At 41.3% G+C, this 26288-nt stretch overlaps 2 protein-coding genes across 3 annotated transcripts; both read left to right on the top strand.

Annotated features, from left to right (window-relative positions):
* Positions 1-9035: 9035 nt before the first annotated feature.
* Positions 9036-15294, top strand: asb10 (ankyrin repeat and SOCS box containing 10). 2 transcript variants are annotated; one of them, XM_062556231.1, is made up of 5 exons: positions 9036-9507; positions 11749-12016; positions 12302-12806; positions 14197-14310; positions 14605-15294. In XM_062556231.1, exons 1-5 carry the CDS (start codon positions 9180-9182, stop codon positions 14788-14790), a joined length of 1401 nt encoding a protein of 466 aa, XP_062412215.1. In that variant the 5' UTR covers positions 9036-9179; the 3' UTR covers positions 14791-15294. The 2 variants fall into 2 exon arrangements, with proteins under 2 accessions (XP_062412215.1, XP_062412223.1); XM_062556239.1 differs by lacking the exon at positions 9036-9507 and adding an exon at positions 10869-11234.
* A 2882-nt stretch (positions 15295-18176) lies between these two features.
* gbx1 (gastrulation brain homeobox 1) lies at positions 18177-20747 on the top strand. The gene is made up of 2 exons (XM_062556218.1): positions 18177-19107; positions 19792-20747. The coding sequence occupies exons 1-2, from the start codon at positions 18423-18425 to the stop codon at positions 20304-20306; spliced, it is 1200 nt and encodes a 399-aa protein (XP_062412202.1). The 5' UTR covers positions 18177-18422; the 3' UTR covers positions 20307-20747.
* The last annotated feature ends 5541 nt before the right edge of the window (positions 20748-26288 follow it).

Below are 26288 nucleotides of genomic sequence, written 5' to 3'. Positions count from 1 at the left end.
TCCAAGGGAGACATAGCCTACGTATGAGAGAAGACATTTTCTGCCTCCATCTCCAATGCCTATCTTGCAACATTTTCAACCAAATTTTGCCGGGTGGAGAGAAGGAGATTGCAAGACTTGGCCAATGTTTTTTGAGGGGTCGCCAGATCGCCAGTGCTGATGTTAGACAAGAGGGCCTAAAGAGTGCACTAAATTGGATAGACCTAACCAATCATGGCAACGAAATAGCTTACCTTGAGCTGTAGGAAGAACACCCGAATCAACCTTCCTCTCCACAATGCCTCAGAACACCCGTGTTCTTATAATGCATTTACAAAATGCAATACCACTGGCAATGGCAGTACAAATATGTAACACAATGTAACAATGCTTACAGGTATCTGAACGCACACAATGAAACATTCACGGAAGGAACATTTAGAACTTTGATAAAATCACAATATGCTGTGTGACCTATTATATACATGCTATGTGCATGACATGGAAACGGGAATATACTGTAAATGGAACATTTTTATTAACAACTCATGTAGGCTAAACACCATTCGCAATATTGTGTTATTCTGAATACGGTCAATACTTTGCACATTAATATCTGTGTTAATGTTTTGTGACAGATGAGGTGGTGAAGTCCCCTCTATTTATGCTACCTGCACAAAACACCAGCCTGGCCCTGCCCAACTCTTTCATGACGTGAATAGAGTCTTGAATGGGAAATGTTTGCAACACTTGCATCGTGACAGGCACTAACTTTGATATCATTGGTCCAGCCTTACTCATTTTAATCATACTTTTTTATGAGTTTACATAAAGCTAAAAGCAAATTCTCTGCAATTAAATATGATAAGGAATGGGAATGTAACATATATTATTACTCTTCTGAATTCCTGTTAAGAAGCTCTTAGCTGTGGAGCACACAACAGTCTTATGCTTTTGGGAAATGCTCCGGAAATTGCAAGACATTCTTGAGATAGATTTTACAAATTGATAAGGCTTACAATGCTTAGAAGGACTTAGGCCACAGTATATACTAGCATGGATGAATATAGAGGGGGAATTATATTAAAGATATATTACAGGATTAGGGATCTTATAATATTGCCTTTTGTAAAGGGAGTATTTGTAGAAAAATCAGCTGAGGCCCCAGCCGTGGCGCAACTGGCTGGGGCACCTGCACTGCACGCCGGCGACCCGGGTTCAATTCCTGCCCCGAGGTCCTTTCCGGATCCCACCCCGACTTTCTCACCCATTCGCTTCCTGTCTCTCTCTACTGTCCTGTCCAAATTAAAGGCACAAAAGCCCAAAAAATATACTAAAAATCAGCTGAAAGTTTTTTTTTTTTTTTTTTTTTTAATGTTTTCCACATAATGTTTGAAAGATACTCATTCTGATGTGTGGTTAAAATATAGCTGAAATCTAAACATAATTGTTGATCAAGCTAATGTAAAGATTGTAATTAAAAAAAATATAAACATCTGGTCATCTGAGCAAAAGGAAAAGAACAGTTTTTCTTAGCTATAAGAAGAAAGCAAATGTACTTTAGCTATTGTGTTGTGTTATATATATCGAGAGAAGAAAAACTTACTCTAATCACCTTAGAGATCCTCAGTGCTCATCCTCAGTAGAGGGCACACTCCACTAGATGTCAGTATGGTGTTTGCATTGCTTTAATTCCAAAGACGGCATCGTTCACACATAAGTAAAAAAAATTAAAAGAAATGATCTTGCCAGATCTAAGTGACCATAGAAAAAGAAACACTGCGGAACTAGCATGAAGGAAGTGGCCATATCTGCTCTCTATGTCACTTACGAAATAGCTGCCTCTGCTATCTGAAATGATCTATTATGGTTTGTAGCTGTCAGGGGTCACAACATTCCTTTTGATGTCAATATTAATATCCTGTCTCTCTGGCCTGATTTTGTACTTCTATTTCCAGGCTCTTACAAAGCGACATTTCAAAGCCAGTGATCCAGAATCCTCAGTTTATCAGGTAGGCATCACCCCTGATGACAAAGTCCACTCCTGAGTGCAAACTGTATTACCTTAGCCAGAGGATGTACACAGTGACCAGAGCTATATGGCAAATAAAGGGTCTGGATTCCATACCTTATGGAGCATTATTTAAATTGCAATATTATCAGAAGAACATTTTTTAAATATAGTGTTTTGTATCTAGTCTATGCAAATGTTCATTAGTCAAGTCTGCAGTGTGCATTGAACTTTTCTATTAAAAGAGTAGACAATTACACTGCTTTGAATTATATTATTATTATTATTATTATTATTATTAATAATGATAATAATGGTCAGTTTTCTGGGATTGCATGATATTGATGATCTTACTGTATGTTATTAGATATGCATCTGTTCCTTTGTATCAACTATCAATATATTCAGTAAACACAGCACAACTTTACATTAGACACTTGCGCTCATTTGAAATGCAAGAATACATTTACAAATTGCTTGAAATTACACCTGCTACCTCCTATCATAAAAGACATTAATGAGACCACATAATCAACCTTATCTAAAACTATAATCTCTCATCTAAACAGGAAGAGAAGGTGTTTTGATGTGTGTACATGTAGAATATGGAATATGCCTATAATTATGATAGCAATTATGATAATTATTATATAATTATAATGGTAATTATGCAGAGGAATTGCTTTTATTATTTATTATCTATTATTTCCTAACATTCCAATGCTTAATGAAGTCATGTCAATAGGGGGAAATTATAGCTGTCACCAATCTTTTACTTTGTTTGCCATGCACAATTCAAACATATTTTTAATTTGTTGGATTACAGTAACTCCCTTTTATACACTTCACTGTTGGACTTGATCATTGTATTGGCTTAAGAAGAAAAAAGTACAACTAGTTAGCGTTTGGTTAGTGTCAATGGAATTTAAATTAAATGTGTGAAAGTTTCCTTTGTGAGATCGTTATTTCATTGGACTACCTTACCGCCTCGGTGCCTGAAGGGCACTGTGAGTGTTTTACTTCAGATGGGTAGAAATGTAGGGCAATGGAGATTAGATTTCAGATCAATGTAAACTGCTTTTGAGTAAGAAATTGTAGTTCACCATCACTATGTCTCCTGATCTCTCTGGATTATTAAATAAAAGCAGTAATGAGATTGAAATACACATGTTTAGTGATAGTATCAATTACTGTTTAGCTTGTCTTTTTTTTCAGCAGACAGTTGTTGTCCTACACATTATGCCCCTCAGTAGCCTGGAAAGGAAGGGACTCCCCATTAATGTGCTGTTTTATGTCCTGTTGCCCCCTCTGAGTCTATCACGCTCTTTCTTGATGGCCTGATATGTTCTAATGGTACTTCGTCTGCGGCCGTAGCGCGAGGCGTGTGTGTGGCAGTGTCACTAATGGCAAGCGGTTTAAGCATTATCATAATCATGACCATTTTCCAACTGATCTCATGCTTCCGTCTAGATCTGTTTCCTTGCCCTTCCCTCCCCCTCCCCTGTTCCCAGTTGAGGTAGTCATTTGGTCGTCTTCTTTTGGGAGAGACTGTTACAAACACATTATGGATGGAGGCATTAGTGACTGATGCACAGGCCGGGTCGGCATTGTTTTGGTGCACGAGTGCATCATTAGAAAATGTTCCACTTGGCAGGGAAGCACGTATTAACTGTGCGCGCGATGAAATGAGGTTGTGATCGATTGTTAAAGTTATCAAGAGCTATTAGGTTGAAATATGGACCTCTCAATTGTAATAATGAAGAGGGGGGCGATTCGCTGTATGGCAAAAAGACAATTTGAAATCATGGCAGCAGATATCATGCATTACAGGTAGTGGAGTTAGGAGCTTTAAGAATATAGAATAAGCAATCTGGCCTACTAAGAAATGCGGCACTGTCTTCATCAACCAACATAGTTTTTAGGAATATTGTTCTGAGAAGCATTTTTGAAATGCTTCACCAGAAGCACAAGGGCCTTTGAGGGCCAAATTGTAGGATGTGTCAATATGCAAAAAGAATAACAGAAACTCCGAAGAACAGTGTCACACATAACAAGTTTACAAGTTTTTGCTGAGGGCCAGAAGAGGAAATAATGCAGTATTACTCTCTGAATTATGAGAGATGATTGTATTTTATTTATTATGTGAAATATATTTGTTGTGTATTAATTCATTGTATATTAAAAATGACAGCTATACTGTACGACTGATTTACATCTGAGACTCTAGGCAGTGGCATTGTGTAAAGAGAAGAACATTTTTAAGTGCCCCATAGGTCACTTTTAACAAGATCAAATCCATTTGCTCTCCAAAGCGATTATTCTCTCTTTTCATGATGTGCTTGCCATCACACTAAGCACGTGTGTGGGTTCTTCTGCTGAAAATGCTCTGTATAATTAGTCAATTATCCATCGATTAGTGCAAATGTTAACAGCTTCCGCTCTCTTAATTATCATCTTCATTTTATTACTGTCGAGTTATACACTATGAGTCTCGAGACAGGAGGTTGTGCTCAAAGTTATTTTTCTGTCATTTTTTTTACGGCATGCCACAAGAGTCAGGAGTGTGTTTAGAGCAGCATAATCAGCAGGAACTAATTGCCTAATCGCTATTAGCGGCATCCTCATACTGTGGCTGATGGTCATTAGCATGGGCTTTTTTTGAATGTCCAGTCATCACAGTCCGTCAGGAGGGTGCTGGTGGCACCACCGTTCCTTTGTGCTCTGCTGTCGGTTCCCCCGTATGGAGAGAACATGGTGGCGGAAATGGAGAGCTCTTCTGGGGAGATGGGAGGGTATACCAGGGACTGCTGATTTACTACTGTGCTGCTGTGCTTTTTTTCTCTTTTTTTTTCTTTTTCTTTCTTTTTTTTAGGTTATAGACAAATTTCCCCACCCTGTTTTTCTGTAAAAAGAAGAAGAAGACGAAGAAAAAAAAAATCCAATGCCCACCATTTGAGAAATGAATTTATCGAAGTCAGTGTCTTTTTTTCCCCATTAGTAAGTGTTTAGTTCAGCGTTTTAAATAATTGCGTTACCAGGAATGATATTTAAAATACATTTGGGAGGCAATGAGGCAGGAAAGTGCCTACATGTTTTGCTGATGACACCAGGGCCATTTGGAAGACATCAAAGTAGAGAGGAGGTAGCCCAGATGCATATTATAAACTCATTATGGATATCATTTAAAAAGGATGTACTCCAGCAGCAAAAACAATATTCCCTTTCTCTCTCCAGTAATGTGTGTTTGCGAAGTCGAAACTCTTAGATGCCTTCAGTTAATGTGGCATCTATTATCACACTGTAAAATGAAATAAATGGCGCAGATTTCCATATCAGCACTGTCTGTAATGTATGGTTGACACCACCATGAGTGAATATTTCCAACAGAAAGGGCTTTGTGAGTGTTATCTTGACATCTACCCCAAGTGGAACCATGCAGAGGGACAAATCGAGTCAGAAATGAAGAGAGGGAAAACATATTTCTTTCTTTCATGACAAGAATGAAAAGATGTTATTTTTTGCAGTTTTTCCTCAAACTCCATAAATGTGCTTTTAGACAGCACTGAGTTTACAGTCTAGAATATGAAACAGATATAATACATTCAAAATATAACAAAAAAAAATACATTCAAAAAGTGAAAATTCCTGTTCAGATATTTGTTCAGAATATTCCAGTCCACCATCTCTGCAGTGCATGCTCTGAGTGGGTATGTGATTTGTTGTGAGAACAGCAAAGACGACAAGCTTTACTCCGAGTACTTGAGTGTATGAGGGAAAAACAACAATCAGCAGTCGTCAGCATCTGGCCTTGATGTTTCACTTTTGGCGTAATGTTGCTGCCAATGTTTAAAGGCGCCTGATTAATTCCTCTTAGAGCAACTGTGCATGCCGTGACTTACAGCAAGACGCATGCATCACCACAGTGTTTAGAGTTGATGAGTGAGTTTATTTTGCCACTTAAGACTGCCTGAAAGCTGTATAAGGTCGAAGGGTGGGATCCCCCCCGCCCCCCCTGGTTAGCATTTGTGGTCTGCATTACATAACTTTTAGGTATCTTTGTTGAAAAAGCGTATAGAATACATGTCGATTGAGTAATTTCTCTTATTTTATGGTTATTTTAATTGAAAATGTTAGCAAGAGTAAGTACAGGCTGCTAGGCTCTAAAGCGTTTTTTGTTTTACCAATGTATGTGTTTAAAAGCGACATTTGTGACTCTGGTGGAAGGTTCTTGATACTTCAGATCAAAAGCCGATCAAATGACCCCGCCCTCTGCATGCTCCTGAAGCAGAGTTGGCTGAAATAGTGTATGGCTTGGTCCAAACCACTTTATTTGTTTTCTGTGTACAGAGCCAGGAGGACTGCTGCTTTTAATTCATCCTGTCGAGATTTAATTTCTGAGATTGACCAGTATGGTCCTGCAAGGAGCAGTATTTTCCAGTACTGACTGGTATGCCAAATGCATTTGTTGCACATGTGTTCATTTATTCTAAACATTTATTATTGTTTTGTATGAACTACAGAGACACATTATCATTTTGCATATGAAATGCTGAAGAGAGCATGATCTTTTGTGCAAAGAAATCAAAATGGATGTGTCTTACTGTGCCTGCACTAAATTCACCATTACGCTTTTCCTTTCATGGACAAAAGGCTCCTCACTTTATACTAAGTAAGTCTTTTTTAAAAATGTAAGTAATTACTTACTTACTTGCTCACTTTATGTACGAAACAAACTCATTTTTAACAACAAAAGTAATTCTGTTGATAAGTAATTATCCACATAACAGTTCTGCTTTTGTATTATGATGAAAAATATGATGTGCACAAGTGGTCTTTGGCTTGATTCAGTGAGTCAGCACGCTTTAGAAGGAATTTATGTTTACTAAGGCAAGTACATACTATTCCCTGTTGTATAGACATCAGTGTTATGCTGAAGTACAAAGTACAGGTGTGATACCTGACGAAGACCATACTTGGTCGAAACGTTGTCATTAAATCACTTCGGGAGCAGCAGCAACAGTGTGCGGATACTTCTTAAATTTTTTCGACATTCATTTTACCTTGCACCTGTACAAGTTGGATGTGCGTGCACTCTCTGCTACTTATGTTGTTGATTGGACCATAAATGGCTACAGCAACGAATGATTGAAGAATTTGTGTGGAGGGGAATGGTGCACCAGACACCACTGGTGAGCCCTCTGGAGGTGGCGTAGGGCTAATTCAATGAAATGCAGATTAAGGAAGGAGTCTGCTTAATAACCCCTGTGAAATGCTCACGTAGGCCGCTCTGTTGGTGATGTTTTCTTTTTAATGGTAAATGGGCTTAGTTGTTGATTGGCCATTTTGGGAAATCCCAAAAGCACAAGCACAATTGAACAGTCCTCTCCTGTGTATGTCCGAAATACATGTGAGGAAGTTAGCCCATAGCAGCTTATAGAAAACATTCTGTTAACGAGAGCAAAAGCACTTTCATAGACAGTGCTTTAAGTACAAAAGGAAATATGTGGGCAGAATGCGTTCTGATATATTGTGTGTGATAACCACATAATAAGCGGCATAAAATAATAGTCCACTGGTCAACACTCAGAAAATATCTCAATAGGCAGATACACAGCATATTGTGATGGGATACTGATCAGCAGACTATATTATCCTCCTTTACATAGTGGAACACAATGTTTGCTCCAGCAGATAGAACAGAACACATGCACGAGAGCCTGTGCATTTTATGAAGTATGAATTTGTGAAGATGGTTGACAACATGGCAACATGACACATCTACCACAGCAGGCTCTCTGACACGTCTTGTTTTTTAACGTAATAATCGTCATGGATGTTCATGTTTTTGTCCATTTACCCTTCCTCAACCCCAGTCACCTTTTGTCCATCTCTCAACAGAAGTGTCTGTCAGATGCCCAGAGAGAAGGCCAGGCTGCTCTAATTGAGCTCTGTCTCCTCAGGTGCCCGTGGTCCCAGCCACACAGTGGTGCCTCCCCATTCAGCCTAATGGACTTTAATGTGGGAGCAGTGTGACTGCAGCACACTAATGTTCACAGGGACGGGCCAGTGGATGGCGGGCATGGAGGAGAACCATGTATGTGATGTGAGGAGGTGGCAGGTCAGACATGCCCCTCTTCTCCTTGATTTTGCTAATAACGTGCCTGCGGTTTTCTGTTATCTCTTGAAAGACAATAGTATCTCAAAACCCTGTAAGAATCCAAGTAGTCCATGTCACCATGTAGGTTTTTACAAATTTAGGCATTTCAAACCATCTCTATGGGCACTGTATAGAAGCTAGGGATGGCGAGGCAGCAGAGTTGATTCACTGTGATTATAGCAAAGCAAATGGTGCATGTGAGAAATGCGTAATTGACAGATCTCACATGACCTCACATGGTTATGCTTTTAGTGTCTGGCCTTAGTCATGCGGCTAAGTACCGAACCACTGGTAGTGCATACACTGGAGAATTATAGCAGATTTTTTTGTCCTAAAATGTCTTAAGAACTCGTGAACACTTGAGAGTTTATTATTAATTGCACAATTCAATTTCCTGTACGGTATATACCGTTAATTAGCCAGTCAATCAGCTTGAGGCCTGCGGTGCAGGAACCTGATTGAACTCCGGCCATCTGTAGGGTAAAGCCACTGTTTGTCGTAGCGGGACATAACTAACTAACTAGCCAATTAGTAGCTGCTGCTCCAGAGCCACTAAGACATTATTTCACGTTATTAAAATGTAGTTCTGCCCCGGCCCTGTTGTCCTTTTCAGAGCAATTACGGTGGAACACGCTGCTGCTGCCCTATACGCTCTTTACAAATTGGCCCCAGGAAATCCACGGGAAGTATCTTTCCAGTTACATGTAAATGAAAAGGAACAAAACAAATTGCTCTCGTGTCCAGTCAGGACACTATAAGAGTCACCCAGTTGAGTATGAGAAAGCAGCATTGGAATGCAATGTGCATGTGAGACTTTAAAAATAGCTTCATTGCACATGTCGCAAAGGACGGCTCATATCGGATGTCAAAACACACTCGCCAGGCGAATCAGCAACAACGAGCCACACACTCACCGGTCAGTCTTTCTGAAATGGCAAGCGAGCAAGCCTCAAAAACTCCTCAGTCGATCTTCCTGGACTAAGAGGCCTGTCATCACACTCTGTTCGAGCTGCCCCTGAACACTGGCACAGGATGTCACAGGGACGTTTTGTCTTTAGCCCCACCGCTTTGCGCTCGCTGGAGAGGGACAAGGAGCTGCTGGAGAGAGAACGAAGCCAGAGACTCCTGGCAGCCCCTGCAGTTACCAGCTACTTTTTGAGAAAAGAAGTGAGAGAGAAAAGCATAGCACTGAGTTACGGATCTCCCCAGCGCCCTGCTTTGCTATGCAAAGACCCAGTTGTCCAGAATGCTCTGTACACAGGGGACCTGGAGGCCTTGCGTCAACTGTTCCCCAAAGGAGCACCGGTAAATCTGGTCATTCAGCCTCAAGGAGGAGACATGATCTGGGTGAACAAGGGTGGTGAGTCTGTCCTTGCATTTGTATTGTGTGTGGGATGGGGAGGGTTCATAAATGACGGCTGCTTTATTAGAGAGCCACAGGGCCACTGGTGTTCTGACTATCAGGCCCAACTGAGGTGTGCGGCTTGAGCTTCACATCATTATGTTTTAAAGAAGCTTATTGAAAAGCCAAAACCCTTTATGCTACTCAATTATATCAATTATAGTTATATATCATGGACTACAACAAACTTTACTTGCATGGTTAAACAGTGCAGAGATACAACATCTAAAGCAAGTTGTGAATCCAAACACTAGAATGGAATACTTTGAGCTACTGTACAATGGTGTGACTACGGTGGCTCAAGAGAGTCATACATTGGACTTTTACAAGTGAGCTATTGAGAGCTACAAAAACAAGTCTGATCGGAGCTCTGACACTGCACGAGAGCAACATTCCTGAATTTAATTAGAATTTAGCTTCAGATATACATAATTCAGAATATATTCAGAATAACTTAAATCAAGGTGCTCTGGGCTGTAGCAGTGTAAACTGTGATGAGATTTATATCATGACAGCCACTGCTAAATCATCTCACCTACAACCCTTTGGGTGTCCTGGCAACAATACATGTTGTGTCAGTAACATAATTATAAGTGTATTTTTAGTTATGCTTTAAAGTAGACACTCATTAAACAACACAAACATGTAGCTATCAAATGACAGCATGGAGTCACAAGGCAGAATAAAGACTTTGTTTGTCATGGTCCTGATATTACCAACACTTCGGGGCCCTAATTTAAATGCAGGTTATTAAATGGAGTTTTTGTGAATAACTAATGGCATCATTTGGTGTCAGACAGTTTTTGCTGACCCACCACTAACTAAGCTTTGGATCTTTCTCAAAATATGACATTTGCAAATAGATTCTGTGTAGTTATTAAGCAATATTTAGTTGGACTTATGTAGGTGCATGTGTCTATAGCAGGATGTTAACGAGATTAACTACCACTTACCTAAGGGGGGGGGGGGGGGGGGGGTTACAAAAAGCAGTTTTATTTCTGTCTTCTGCACTTTTGGTAGGGCAACAAATTGTATGCACACGATACACACGTAATATAAATGCAAATTTCATTTTTAAACCAAAAGTAGCCTGTGATGTTGATCATCATGACATGAAATGGACTATAAAAGTGTTGTTTTGATTCTAAGAAGCTGAAAAATCCCACAATGTGCTGCAGCTCATGGGTGTGCAGCAGTGTCCCTCATGTCAGGGGAATCTGGGCCAGTGGAAATATCATGTTGCACCCCTCGACGCTTAAAATAGAGTCTCTCTGGTCCGTCAGGTTGCAGATCGAGTCAAAACACCCGCGAGGAAACAACTATCGCTAATGCCCAGTCAAAACATCTCTAACAAACAACGGGCGTTTAAGGACAGTTGGGCCTTTTTCCAGGAAACCTGACACTGACCTACAGTATTGGGGACAAACAGACGCTGGGCTCATTATATGTCCTCATGGAACCAAAGGTTAAGTGGCGAAAACCGAAGGCTTTTCGGAACGATGTGATCGCCACTGCTAAGGCAACGGGGGAAATCCTGCAGTTCTGGAATGCTCTACTGGTGGGGGATGACCTCACCATCATTAGTATAATCGATGACCCTGAGTATACCTACCTTGTTGATGCCGTGTACGACACTAGCAACATTGATGAGTGGAAAAACTACAGATTTCACTACAGAGATCTGAGTATGTCTCATGATATGAAATTATTATCTAATGTGTGATAAGCATACAGCAGCCTATAGTGTTATTGAAGTTTTCATGCTTAATTCTATGTTCTCCAACAAGCCTGTCTGGTCTGTTGCTAGCTGTTGCTTTTTCTTTCACTTGGTTATTATAGACTGTAGATGAGCTGTTGCTGACTTTTGCTGGTATTAAGGCAATTTCTTAAGAAATGCCTAACCACTGATACAATCAAATTAATCGGCATTAATTGCCAATAAAATTGACAATTGAGTGAATCTTATAAAGCACACAACTTCTAGTTAGTTACTCAGATTGGCATTCAGGTAGAATGCTCTGGGAAACATTACTCATGGCAGTGAAAGGGACCACTAAAGTAAGAGATAAAAGGGTTCTCAGTGGGTATTAGTGGGTTTGAAATAGAGAAGTTATTAAAGGTTCTTCTATAGGAATAACATAAGTGCGTCTTTCTGAGAGTGCTGCAAAGTTGACGTGATCGCCCTTTAACTCTTCGCAGGACTTTGGTCTCTGGCCTACGAGCAGGAGCTCACCACGCCCCTGCACATCACAGCCGGCCGTGGCTTCACCGAGTGCTTGCGCCTCTTGCTCCTGAGAGGTGCTAATGTTGACCTGGCACCCGGCGGCACCACCGCTCTGCACGAGGCCTGCGAGGAGTGCCAGGCCGAGTGTGCCAAGCTGCTGCTGTCATATGGTGCTAATGCCAACGCGGTGAATGAGGACGGGCTCATGCCCCTCCATGTCTGCACAGAGCTGGACTCCGTTGAGTGAGTAAAAGTAAATCACATGGGAAAGAATCTCCTTTCCTGGTCCAAGATATTCCTTTCAGACAAAACTGTTACTTATATTATGAACCTACAGGTACACTCTAAATGTACTCATTTGACACAACACCATTCCTTCAGATTACAATGATGGGTAAAGGTGTTTCTTTTTTACCCTCCTTTATAGTTTAGCAGAATTACAAGGGCATTTAACTAGAATATTCTCCATCTGTATGTATCGTATACACGTGCATATGATATCCATGTCTTTTATCATCCTGAACGCAGATGTGCTAAAACCCTGCTTCAGTTGGGAGCTGCTGTGAACGGCCAAAGCCTGGAGGAGGATGACACTCCTCTCCATGTGGCCTGCCGCCACGGCCTGCCCGACCACGTCGACCTCTACCTGCGCTACGGGGCCAACCTGGAGCACCACAACGACGAGGGCAAGAGCCCGCTCAACGCCGCCTGCTCCCAGCCACAGGAGAAGGCCGCCCTGGGCCGCTACTTCCAGGTGTGCCAGCAGCTGGTGGAGGCCGGGGCCCAGGTGGGCACGGAGGACCTGCAGCACCGGACGCCGCTGCACATGTCCTGCAAGAACGTGAACCCGGACGTGGTGGACCTGGTGCTGAGAAACGGCGCCCGCGTCAACGACATGTGCTACGGGGGCAACGCGCCCATGCACCACGTGCTGAAAGAGGTGGGCTACAAGCCGGAGCACGAGCCGGAGAGAGTGGTGCAAACGCTGCTGAACTACGGGTCAATACGAGTCTGGCCAGGAGCGCTGCCCCAGGTGAGAGGGTTGTTGAGGTGAGAGGGTGTCATTGAGGCTTTCCTTACTAATGCTTTACCATTACCATATCCACAGTTTGGCACGACTGATTGTGACAGTAATAGATAGGGAACCAGCGCGAAGAAGTGACCAGTAAAAGTCAGATGGTCAGTGAAGGTCAAAGGCTCCCTCCATGTTAAATCACCCAGAGGCTCACTGGTCATTCTCTCAGAAAAATCTGGAAAAAAAAGACAGGCATTCCTGTATATCAAACTTCACTAATATTTTAGAAATTACTGCCCTACGGAGCTAAGAAGAAAAACTAGTACAAATCACAAAGTTGTGCATGTTATATCGAAGGAGCCATGAATGTTGGAAGTTGGACAAAAAAAAAGCTTTTTCACCAAAATGCTTGAAATGACTTCCAATTGAAAAGTTATTTTAAACTCAGTAGATATGGCTCGTTGGAGATTGTCTTCGCCTGTTGCTAGTCGGTCAGCACCAAATACACATTCCAAATGTGTGACACCTTAGAAATGTGTCTGCTTAACACCAGTCACTTTGGTGTTGATGTTCTTTCTAATAATGATCCATGTCCATCATACTCATCTTTTGTATGCTCAAACCTAAGTGATAGACAGATAACAGATTCAGAAACAGAGTCAGCTTTTTAAGGGAGTTTTTACACATAGAAGTCTGGACCAAACAATTAGTGGACCTTTTAAGAGACTAAGGTATACCTTTCATTAAGGTTTCCTGAAATGCTAAGCAACATGTTATTAGACTCACCCCTGCATTAATATCACCACATGCGCATGCACGTCATCATCATCACTTAAAAAAGGTTTGATCAGATTTTGATCATCCATATTGCTGGCAGTGTGCTACACTGTACATACTCACTTGTCCCACTTGAGTCAGACAAATTGCCTGATTCCTAATTAGCCAAATGTTAATCGGAGATTAATTAGCACTAATTGCAGAAATTCTTCGTGCATCTCCCAGAGGGGGGCTCAATCTGTTCGTCATGCCAAGTGTTTAATTATTCTGTGTGTTTCCCCCGGACGTAAAACCTTGGCCCCACACCTCCTATGAACAAGGCCGGGTTCCTGAACTCCAGTAGTAACCTGTTCTGATGCCATGGACTGCCTAACATCCCAGTGCTTAGCATACTTCAGGCATTTCAATATATTGTTTAAATAGATCATGCCTTTAAGTAGATGGTCAAGAACCTGCATTTCCACGGCGTTGAAAAGAGTGTTAAAAAAGGTTGTTGATAAATGATAACACTATGACCAGAAACCATTGCAATCCTTAAAAAAAACTGTTCATGCTGTTGACTAATGGCAGAGCAACCCTTTACTAGACTAATAAGGCCTGCTGAGTGTTTCATGTTGTCAATGCCTTTCAGGTTTTGAAACACTGTTGCACTTGTCCTCGTGTCATTGAAGTTCTCTTGAATGCCTATGACCGCCTCAAAATCACAGATGCCTGGGAGGAAGCCGTGCCACCCGAAGTATTCAAGGTAGGCTGCAAGATTACTTGTCTTTGGACTTCAGGCACTATATACTGTACATATATTGTTACATGGAAGAATGCTGATTAAATTACTTTCATTATTAACGATAATATTATTTTTTTTATTGTATTCCAATTGGTTAGAAAAACTGTGCATTTCTTAGTTATTGAATACATAAAATGAGTTGAAGAAGCCCTCTACCTTATTACACAGCCTCTATACCCCTCTGAAGAATACATATACAATACAAGTTTCCCATAGCAAAGAACGCTTCACCAATGCCATTATTATCTCCCATAGCAACATCAAGGTTTCTACGAGTCAGTGTTCGCTCTGACCCAAACACCTCGGTCACTACAACATTTGGCTCGCTTCAAACTACGGAACTATCTTGAGGGACGCCTGCCAAAGGTGGTACCCAAACTAGACCTCCCCAACTTCTTGAAGAGATACCTTCTCTTTGATTTCAGAGACTACGTCCACTGAGGGCAGGTGTTTGTAACACCTCACAGCCCTTGTATCCTGTATATATTGTTGAAAATTGTGTCTTTCCATATCTGTGTAATCTGGGTATAGGTTCACATGAAAGCTGTTTCTGTCTTTAGTTTCTATATGCCAGGCTGTAGCTGCGCATCATGATGGTCATTTTAATGACAATTGCACATCATTATCTAATGCTGCCAATAATGAGTTGGAAGGTTATTTGCAAGGGAAGTATTTTTTGTCCACTCTAAAGCAGAGTGGTCTTTTAATTTGGTCAGAGATGTGACTTGTCATGGATTTTGCATGAGAATGCAATACTATGAAATATGTATATAATGGTTACACTTTATACAATGAAAGTGACATGTTTTAATGCAGTAATGTTGTTTACATAGATTATTTTAGTATTCAAATTACCATCTGAAAGACAATTTCATATTCTATAATCATGGATTCATTATTTTTAACAAACTGAGATGTAATTAAACAAACATTTTCGAATGTTGATTTATATCGAATTGATTGTTTCATTTGAAAAAGCTTCTCAATCAAACATTTACATTGAAGAGACAATTCCTGCCATGAAAAGCTAGCGCCTGTACCACAAGGGGGTGCTACGGTCATTACGTGACAAATTACAAAATCGCTAATAGTAGGCTACCTTTTCCACAGTCAATTAAGTTTGGTGAAATTGGATTTAGGAATAAGACGAAACAATTAGCAAAACAAACTGCCATCTAGTACAGAGAGATCTATTCCTTATGGTGTTCATTCAGAAGTTCAATGTAAGCAACACTGCACAAACCTTACTATAACTTTCCTATGAGCAGCATCACAATAATTGGATAAAACTGTGCCGTATAATCTGTAATTCAACTAGATGCTATTGAATGCATTCCTTTTTTGATGTACAGTGCGGTCTATTTTGTTGTATGCTTTAAATGGCCATACAAATTGTCAATAAATCATAGCGGGCGGGGTTTTTGCCATGTAACATCATCAACACCATCAACACCGTGATGCCAGATCATTTCAAATATTCGTTATGTGATAGCCTCCTAGTTTTTTTTTTTTAAACAACAAAAATAGCACTGCTGTGATTGCATGTGACTGTATCTTAAAATTAATAAAATGTGCGTAAAAATGTTTTCATTTGTTTGAATCTGGTGGCGTGCAACTGAACGAGAATGTATAAGACATGCATCCAAGCTATGCCAACAAACATGGCACTCTCCTTACCTGATGTTGGGAAAGATGTAGGCCTATATTAGGAGAGGCAATATTCAAACTCCACATACTGTAGGCTACATGCTTTAGCTAAAAACCTGACCCTACAAAATTAATAAATGACCATAGCCATGTTGATTGACTTTGCCAATTATGGCTGATAATCTTAAAAATGACATATAATTCCATATTATGGAAGTTATTTCTAAAGATTCTTGTCGCACTAAGATTGCCCAGTCGGTTTGAAAATGCTAAAGGCTACAACAAGCGCCGTGGTCCATGATAGACTTTTACGCTGACCACAAGTTTCTTTCAGTATTCAAAAATGATAGTTGTAGGCCTGTTAAACATTAGACTATAATAGTAGCCTTCTTTTGTGATCATTGAATCATATTGCCAAGTGGTATTAAGGGGTCAAAAATAACTGCTCTATCCGAAAACCAAATATATTGCTGATAGTTAGAATAAAATGTATGTCATGAAATTATGCATTTTACTAGCCTTCTTGTCGACCCTCCATCGTTATCTTATATGCTGAAATCGTGTTTATTGGTGTAAGCTATAGGTCCAGTCTGCATCCATTAATGTACATTTAGTTTGGGGCCGGAAATTACGGTTAGATATGACATGGTTTGGCAGAAGTAGATAATTGTGAAATCATGGAGACGTAGTTTGAATAACAGCCATAAAGACGAGCTCCAGTTCCTGGATATGGCACCGGGACAGTGCGCTGACTTGGGCTGACTTGGGTAATGGACCTGTCAGGAACCCATGTAAATGCCCTTCGCTGCTACTCCAATGCAAAATTGCATTTTAATAATAATTTGATTTAAAAAATGATGATGCTATGGTCAAACTATATTGCTGCTTTAGATATCAAAACCACAACAAGTATAATTTGAAATAATAATAATACAAATACTAATAATACTTCTAATAATCATCATTATCATAATCTGATAATATGTACAAATAGTACAGCTATTATTTCTCTACTCTTGGAGTTGTGATCATTGTAATGTGACCTATTTGAAAATAAAATTTGAAAAATGGACTTCACTCTTCAAATTCATAGACAGGGCCTCGTCCAGCAGAGCAACCCGGTCGAGTGGAAGACACCACGGGCAATGTGCTTTACAACCGAGTGTCTAATAAGTCTTCCAGCCTTTACTTATGGTCGCAAGTCCACTTAATGAGACCGACAAGGAGAGCGAGAGAGAGGGAGAGTTTGGTTTCAATAGATCAAAGAGCGCTGCCGCTGAATGGAGTCATTTGCAATTAGAAGAATAATTAGCATTTCCTGGTCCTGCATTGCTAATCAGAGTCGGAGGTGATATGTTTATGTCTTCATGCAATCAGACGGCCAGTTGGAGTGCCCGCGCCCCCGGGACTCAATAGGGGCTAATCATCATCACTTGGAATTGGCATTTAAACGGCAAAATGATCTCCGATCAAATTAACACTTGGGGAAAAGCGCACTCCGAAGATAGGAAAATGTTTTTTTTTCACTCCAGCAAATGTTGATTTGTTCAAAATGGCAGTGAGGGGGAACACAGGAACAGTCAACAGTAATCTATTTGATGGTCAGTACAATATAGTCCTGATTTTCAATTAGAATGATAATTGCGCCATGAAGTTGAACTTTAGCGCATTTAATAGAGTTGGCTAATCTCATTTGAATATGATCAGATGATCCTCTCCGGGTTAAATTGAATTCGAGATAAAAGCTTCACAATACCACATTTAGTGCCACTGCTCCTGAAATGCTATTGACCCCTTTCCCCTGTCTTTCATTCAAATCCAATTTTCACCAGAACATTTCTCTCCGGGGAATAGTTGTTGTAGCACTTCTCCGAGGCCAAATTCATTGTTTTTATCTCTAAAGAATAGAACAGCCTTTCTCTCACAAGTGGGGCAAAACATCTGCCTCTCCAGCCCTCCCGACTCCGTTGCCATCAGTCCCCTGAATTCAAACAAAGCCGTCGTTGTTTTATGTCTTGCCTTGAATCCAAAGTAATTACTTATCATCAATCAAAATTAATAATAGTTGATTGGGTTGGTGTGGTCAACGATTACAGAGGGGGAAGGTCTAAAGCAGTCTCTCACACCGCTTCCAGTCAATGTGGACTGAGAGAAAGAGGGGGCTCGACCCATCTATTTGGTATCCACTGGGAAACTACCGCCTCTCAAGGCGGCCAAAAAAGTCAGAAGCTGAATAAGGAAATGAAGCGTAATTTGAGGAAGATGGATGAGTCCCGAGGGCAACACCCCCCTCTATCCTCTTCTATTGCAGATGATAAGCACTGTTCGTTTATGTGTGAGTGTGTGTGAGAGAGAGGGAGAGGTGGGACATTGAGATTGTACGGGAGAGAGAGAGAGGGAGAGAGAGAGAGAGAGAGACTGTGTTTATGTCTCAGTTTGTGACAAATAGGGGAAGAGGGACTGAGCTGAAACAAAAAAAAGCGTCAGGTCACAGTCAGCAGAGAGGAGGGGACGACGAAAAACTGCTCACCACGGTCATTGTGGATAATACAATCAGCGAGAGCTGCGAGACTTCTAGCCACCGGAGGAGTGATTTTCCTCCGTTTTTCTTCGAGAAGTTTCAGTTGGAATTTAAATCGCGAGTGGACAGAATTTGCCTCAAAATGCAGCGACCGAGCGGACAAGGGACGGCGTTTTCAATTGACTCGTTGATTGGGACCCCGCAACCAAGGCCGGGGCACCTGCTTTACACCGGCTACCCAATGTTTATGCCGTATCGCCCGCTGATGATTCCGCAAGCCCTCTCTCATTCGCCTTTGCCGTCCGGTATTCCTCCGTTGGCACCTTTGGCGTCGTTCGCGGGCCGACTCACGAATACTTTCTGTGCAAGTTTGGGGCAGGGAATGCCTTCTATGGTGGCGCTAACAACGACGCTGCCGAGTTTTTCGGAACCACCGGACAGTTTTTATCCCCCACAGGAGATGCCTGGACCTCGATTAAGTGCTGATCCAACTATTAGGAGACAGGAAAGCCCGCACTCCGAGGATCTGCACGCCAGGGAGAAAGCCTCGGAACTTCTCAACTTCTCAGAAACTTTCCAAACTATTGCAGGTGAGATGAGTAGTCTTTTATTATTAGGCTATTATTATTATTATTATTATTATCTCCACTGATAGAGTTATGTATTGACTATGTAATGTATGTAAAGGACTTTGTAATAATAATGTTTGACGTTGTCATGTCATTGATCCATATGCACCGACAATTTTGCCAAGTGCAATTGAGAAGAAATAATTTAATGGGAGCGTTACGGTATCAATTAACTCATGTCAAAGATATAGGCCTAAGTATTAATGTTAAAAATCGACGGTGAAGTGAATTGCTGGTCTTTTCCTTTATTAGGCAATAGATGTTTTTTAAAAAAGAGAAATTCAACAGATGAATAAGGTTCCTTAAAGTTTCTAAAATAATTGAACTTGACTGACCCAAAATTGGTATTATAATCACATGCACCTCATTTAATTTTAATGAAAAATCATTATGGATGTCCTAAGGTGTCGGTTGATGTTTTAAGTATGCTTGATATAATGGCCAAACTACTTATACATCTGCTTTGTACTTATTACTTGTTGTAGACTAACACAAATGCTTTGACCAAAACAATCCCAGGTTACATAAAAAATAAGGGCACATCAAGTAATGTTGAACAAGCAACCTGCAGAAGGCCTGCAATTTGTTGAGTAAACCCAATCCCACATCTGTGCATGAATATTAATATGTGATATGTAATTATAGGTGAGACCAAACTGTACAGTTCGGACGAGGAGAAGCTGGATCTAAAGTCAGCGGATGCGGCATGCAGTGATAGAGAGGACAGCTCCGTGGACAGTGAGAACGAAAGTTTCTCGGATGGAAACAACTGTGGATCGTTATCCCAAAAGAGCAAACTCAAGCCCGGCTCTCAGGACTCCTTACCACCGGGAGGTTCTGCTGGCAAAAGCAGACGGAGACGAACAGCTTTCACCAGCGAACAGTTGCTTGAACTTGAGAAGGAGTTCCACTGTAAAAAGTACCTATCTCTCACGGAGCGCTCACAAATCGCACACGCACTTAAACTGAGCGAGGTCCAGGTAAAAATCTGGTTTCAGAATCGCCGGGCCAAATGGAAAAGGATCAAAGCCGGCAACGTCAACAATCGGTCAGGGGAGCCGGTGAGGAACCCCAAAATTGTTGTTCCAATTCCAGTTCATGTCAACAGGTTTGCCGTCAGGAGCCAGCACCAACAAATAGAGCAAGGCAGTAGGCCCTGAGTCGGCGCTTTGATAGAACAGAGACTGAACTGCTAATGTTAAATGCATGAAGCACAAAAGCAAGGATTCCACAAGAGTATCTGGGACAGATATCATTTTACTGTAGCATATGGTCTTTATACAATAGATGTTTTGGACAAGACTGTATATTTTCTTTTCCAAATGTGTTCTGGCCATTTATTTATTGTTTTTTTGTAAATCTGTAAATATTGAACTTGTCTTAAGGACATATGTGCACTATGAAAATTTCGAACTGTAAAAACAATTTTAAAAATATTTATAAGTTGACGTTTAGTTAAATATCTGCATGTGTTCTCGCCCTCCGGTTTAGCCTCTTGTTTTCACAGCTCTTACCACACCATTTAATTTATCATTTTGCATGAACTCCGAGACGTCTCCATTTAGTACTTTAGCGACTGTATTCTCCAGTTGTTTGTGAAAAGGGTGATGGAAAAAATAAATGATCAAAATAAGGGCAAAACATGTATTTACATTACTTTGTGATCTAAAATGTTTAATATGTGTTTAAATTACATAATTGGCAACCTCAGATAATTTACTGGTTGGTCAATGATCAATTTATTTTTTGTAGAATTTTAGCTTTTGGGTAATAATTGCAGCTATTCTGGAGAAGTAACCTATTCTAAATTACACTGACCTTTCAAAGTGTTGCCTTTTATAGAGGTCAGTATAAAACGTCTTTGGTCGACAGCGGCGTTAGCCTTTCACTCCACATCTTGCAAAAAGGCCGAAGAGATAGGCTACACATTTGTATCAGAATCAACAATTTTATAATAATCCTAACAATCAGAGAGGGACTAGAAACGAGGAGTTCAAGCATTTTGTATCAACGTCCAAAATATACGAGGCCTTTTGGTGAAATAGGAATATCACATAACCCCTGGTTAGAGTGTGCAGACTCTAAAATAACTCCAAACCAAAACTACCTGATTTACAGAGTGAGCAATATTACACTGATCTTCAGAGAATCAGGGTCTGCTAAAAGCATTATCCATAACTCAAACAATTATAAAAAAGCAGTTTTTCGATACTGTGCTGTCTACACATTACTTTAGATTTGCCAGATGACTGATGCAGCTATTTTACAAAGACCTCATGTTTTTTTTTCTTTTTCATGTTATGTTTTTTTTACGACCACTTGACTTTTAGGTTTTGCTTGATGATAGAAGAGAATACAGTTCCTTTTGCAGTCAAAGGGAGCGAAAGGGGATAAAGGTTTTTGTAAATGAGCGAGGGTATCATTTATCTCTCTTTAGGAGGCCATGCTGTCGCAAGGTGGACTGATGGATCCCCATTAGAGCGGTCATATCCAACACATTGTAATGAACTTCACAATCAATCACTTCGGGTGAGCGAGAGCCATGGGTGGGGTGGGCCCATCCACACACACGCTCACGCGCGCGCGTAAAGAGAGAGAGAGCGCGCGATTTGGATTATGCAGGGCAATGGTGGAAATGATTAGACAAGTCTGTGTAAAATGAAATAAAACATCAATGAACCAGACCTTTTGAACAACTTGAAATACGTTCAGTCACGGGTAAATAGGCTACGCCTTAGGGATAGTCTTTAGGGCTAACTTTTCCGTGTGGTCAGGCGCATTCCATTTTAATCTAACCGGACGAAAGCTAGGCTAAATAAATCCAGATTATAATACACAGTAATATGGCCACCATTATGTGGTAAAAAAACACCACAAAGGATAGACTAAATCTTCACATAGATCAACAGTTTATCAGCGGTAGCAGTTTGCCTACCCCTGAAAGAGCGGTCAAGTGGCATGTCTCGACCTCCACTTCCCATGACGCGTGATATATTAAGATAGCACTTTCGCGCTTACTCGCTAATGGAGAGAACGAAGCTGACAGATGGACGCAAAAGGGCTCCAGTGCCTTGCCTACACTGTGACTTGTTCAAAGAGGATGTTATCTTCATGACAAAAATGTTCCCTTCATCAATCATGCAGGACAAGACAACTTAGAAAGCTGGACACTTTGTCTGACAGTGCAATTGTCCTATTTAGATCTACAAAAAATATCAAATAAAAAACAGATTCAAAACAATATTATCATTGAGCCATAATGATACTCCTACACAACACTAATGTTCACTATGCTTGGTACAGAGGCATGTGGTTGGTAGGGTGCCTATATTGAGGACTGTGAAAATTGCAGCAAAATAAAACCAAAAAATAAGCCTGCTGGAACATTTCTAAATTCTGATCAGTCATCATCCATAGCAACATGAGAGGTACTGTACATTGTATATTGATGAGCTCGGGTAAGACAGGATAGGCTATTTTGAAATGTTTCCAGTTCAAGGCCAGATCCATTACCCCCAAAGAGTGAAAGCAATGTTCAGCTGACACCTACGGAGGTGTTTATTCAGAACCACATTTTTATTTTTCAAACCAAAATATTATGTTTAATGGAATGGATATGAAGGGTGTCTCTCAACTCTGAATGGATAAAGCCACGTGTGTGTACCTGAAGAATGTGCACACACTTCAAAAATCAGTAAGCCCTCTGCTACAACGATCTGGGGCTGATGAAATGGAAGTCTAAGTTAGTGTGCCGTTTCACACTAGCAATTAAATACTCTCCAGACTCTTGTAAGTGACTTCCGTCGCAGTCTCTGTTGTTTTATGCGTCATTATGGGCTGCTTGCCATAGGCTAAAATTCAGAAACAGTTATCCCTGCAGAGCCCCCAGGTCATTCCTTCTGTAATCTGTGGCCGCATCAGGTTCCTATAATAATTCAATCACATTCTAAATGTTAAATGTGTTTTGATAAGATAGAACCACCGGGACAATATCACCGGGCTTGATAACAGTCTACTGGTTGAGAAGGAGGGCAATAGAGGGATGAGAGTGTAAAAGGTGGGGGCAACTAATGACTCCAAGGGGCATTTTGAGAGGCCACACTCCAGAGTATGAGTAAACTAGCAGTGTTGGATAAAAGGCCGAACTGCATAGTGGTTTACAAATAGCATCTTTACTAGGCCAAGTGATGCTCTGGTGTCAAATCATTCAACAGCCTTTAAGAGGCTGGTGAAGGAGATGTCAAATGTACAAGGCATGCGCTCCTGTGGTGCATTAACTCCACTGTCCACACAGATGTGTAGAACATTGAGTCATCTGTAGCCACAGGACGAAGGGGCACATTTCAATTGTGGGACAATTGGGAACAATAGTGACATACATGATCCTAATTCCTAAACAACTCTGACCTAAACAACTCTGATCTCACTATGTTATCCTGGTCTCTAAAATGACCCCCCACACGCGCACACACACACACACACACACACACACACACACACACACACACACACTCCTCAGCAGTAAGTGTACGTCCGTGGCTTGTTTTTTGGGCAGAGAGTTCCGTCCAGATGACTTCATGTAAGTGTAATTGCCACGTTTTCACTTTCACTAACAGTATGGTGTTTACTGCTCAGGCCCGTTTCGGTCACCTCACTTCTGCTAGATATCAAGGCCATGATGCAACCCCTATCTGTAAACAACATGTTGCTGACTGGGTTTGCTATCGTGTTGATCTCATAGGTTAGAGTGTGTTTTTTTGCGGGGGAGGCGGGAGTGGATTGTGACAGAGGACATCAGCCAGGGAGATGAAAATACTTTTGAAGGTATTAAAGGCGTGTCACTGGTGTCGTGTCCCTTGGCAACGCCACTAAGACCCGTTTTAACCCACAAAAGAACGTTTACCTACCTGTCAGTCAAATACAATACATAAAATAACAAACACATGGCTAAAATAGATATACCAGCAACCACCAGACACCGTGCTTGCTGGTAATTGACTGCAATGACTGTGTTCTACAGGCAGAGCAGGAGCAGTAATTGCAACAATTAAATTGTCAATGAGGATACAAATGTGCTGGGAGGAAGCTTGGCCATTCTCAGCAGGAGAGAGCCTGTGGGGGTGGAGGTGTGTGTGTGTGTGTGTGTGTGTGTGTATGCGTGTGTGTATTTGGGGGGTGGGCAGTGTGTGGAATAGTGGGCAGCACTCGAAGGGCGGCAGTAGTGGGCAGGGCTCGGGCCTTCTTGGGAGGGTCTGTCGGACGCCTGCGCTGGTGATGTATGGGCAGATGCATCAAATCGCACAAGATAAACAAGCGATGAATTTCATCAGGGCCATCATAGCTTTAATTTGGCTGCCTAATGAGTCAGAGCTAGTGGCGGAGATAAAAGTTGTCAGAGGCCCGGCTCTAATGAATTTCTTGCCACTTGTAATCAAGGTTGCCTGTCTGAGGGGCAATGATTAATGGGGCCCGGGAGGATTCCCTCGGCCCTCAGCTTTCATTACGCCTAATGCATTCTCAGGCAAATTAACAACACAGGGAGGCAGAGAGAGAGCGAGAGAGAGAGAGCGAGAGAGAGAGGGAGAGAGGGAGGGGGGCAAAGACATGTTAAAAAAGGAGGGCTGAGAAAAGGAGGGAGGAGGATGATGGAGATGGACAGGAATAGACAGAAAGATAAAGGCAGAGAGAGAGAGAGGAAAGAAAGAATGGAATGGAATCACATTTTTGAGGTTGATATGAGGATGGACAGACATAAGACAGAGGAAATAAACAGGGTTAAGGTTAAAACAGATAGATATAGAGATAGATAGAGAGAGGTGAACGAGAGAGAGAGAGAGAGAGAGAGAGAGAGAAAGAGAGACAGAAGACTGAACAGACGGACATGACGAAAGTAGAGATAAAAGATATGCAATAGAGGTCATCAACCAAACAGAGTGGAATGGAGAAGAGCGAATGGTATAAAAAGCAACTAATTCATTTTAGAATATTGACAGTTAGTGACCGATTAATTCAAATTATATTATTTTGAACATTGTGTAATATGCGCATAACCCGTTCTGCCTTGGCAACAGGTGTGTTCAGTGGGGGGCAGCACACTACCCTGTTTTTGGTTGTACTAGTCGAGGTGGAAACACAGACAAATGAGAGAAGTTCTGTTATCGCTGTGCTTGTCAGGTTCAGAACACAAGTTCTGCAGAACTCCGCCCGGCCCTGCCTGTTCTTACAGTGCACGAACACCTCAAATGAGCATGTATAGATCTGTGAGCGGCCACACACTAATTCATCAGACAGGGAAGCCCTCCTCTGCAATCCCAGAGCCATTAGTCAGTGCTCAGGTGGGTGGCTTAGCTACTCCCTCATATTTACCATTCATCTGTAAAAGCACAAGGCCTCGTGTGCACTCTATCTAGGCATTATTATTTTAAACTTGTCAGAGACCACCGCCAGATGAAGGCAATGATGAAATGAGTTTGTTAAAGGTCTTGAGCAGAGCTGAAGTTATATTGAGGACACTCCAAGCCTGACTGCTGAAAACTTGAGGTAACTTTTATTCCACCTAGAAGAATTCCCTGAGCAAATAAATAACGTAGCCAAGGGAAACCTGAGAGCTGGCACCACTGGTGTGAGTCTGGCCCAGGTCTGGCAAGAGTTTGGTGGAGTCGCTCTTAATTAAGGCCAGACAGACACACACTGGAGAGGAACAACACCACGTCAGAGCTAGTGTGAAGAACAGTTGTGTGTGTGTTGCTTTTTAACTACTTGTAAAGCGTTGATCTTGTGATTCATGAGTGTGAAAACTTTCAGCAAACATTAAGGGCAAGCATGTACAATTAACTCAAACTACTCCTGACTCACAGAAGAGAAAGTAGACGACTGAGTGAGTGGACTGAAAGGCGGAATTACAAATAGATTAGATTTGAACTGCTGGAGAACGCTGTAGTCCACGGACACAGGCACACATTCGTTCGTGCTGCTTAGCAGTGAGGCACGAAAGGAAAATGTCCAGGAAATTCCACCAAAGTAGATCGCCTCTGCTTATGTGCACAAGTGAGCGAGAGAGAGAGAAAGAGAGAGATGAGGGGTGAGGGAGGGGAAGATGAGGGAGAGAGGAGGTGTATTTATACAGATGGGATTGGTGTAAA

This window comes from Sardina pilchardus, chromosome 2, assembly GCF_963854185.1.
Source record: "Sardina pilchardus chromosome 2, fSarPil1.1, whole genome shotgun sequence".
NCBI classification, from domain to species: Eukaryota; Metazoa; Chordata; class Actinopteri; order Clupeiformes; family Clupeidae; genus Sardina; species Sardina pilchardus.
Note: the sequence above shows the minus strand (reverse complement) of the source record. Positions and strands in the feature narration are given on the sequence as shown.

Excerpts from the sequence above, each read along its gene's own strand:
- gbx1 (XM_062556218.1), top strand. The coding sequence starts at position 18,423 with ATGTCTCAGTTTGTGACAAATAGGGGAAGAGGGACTGAGCTGAAACAA. Across the intron at positions 19,108-19,791 it reads AACTTTCCAAACTATTGCAG|GTGAGACCAAACTGTACAGT; the intron begins GTGAGATGAGTA and ends ATGTAATTATAG.
- asb10 (XM_062556231.1), top strand. The coding sequence starts at position 9,180 with ATGTCACAGGGACGTTTTGTCTTTAGCCCCACCGCTTTGCGCTCGCTG. Across the intron at positions 12,807-14,196 it reads GGCCAGGAGCGCTGCCCCAG|GTTTTGAAACACTGTTGCAC; the intron begins GTGAGAGGGTTG and ends AATGCCTTTCAG. Across the intron at positions 14,311-14,604 it reads TGCCACCCGAAGTATTCAAG|CAACATCAAGGTTTCTACGA; the intron begins GTAGGCTGCAAG and ends TATCTCCCATAG.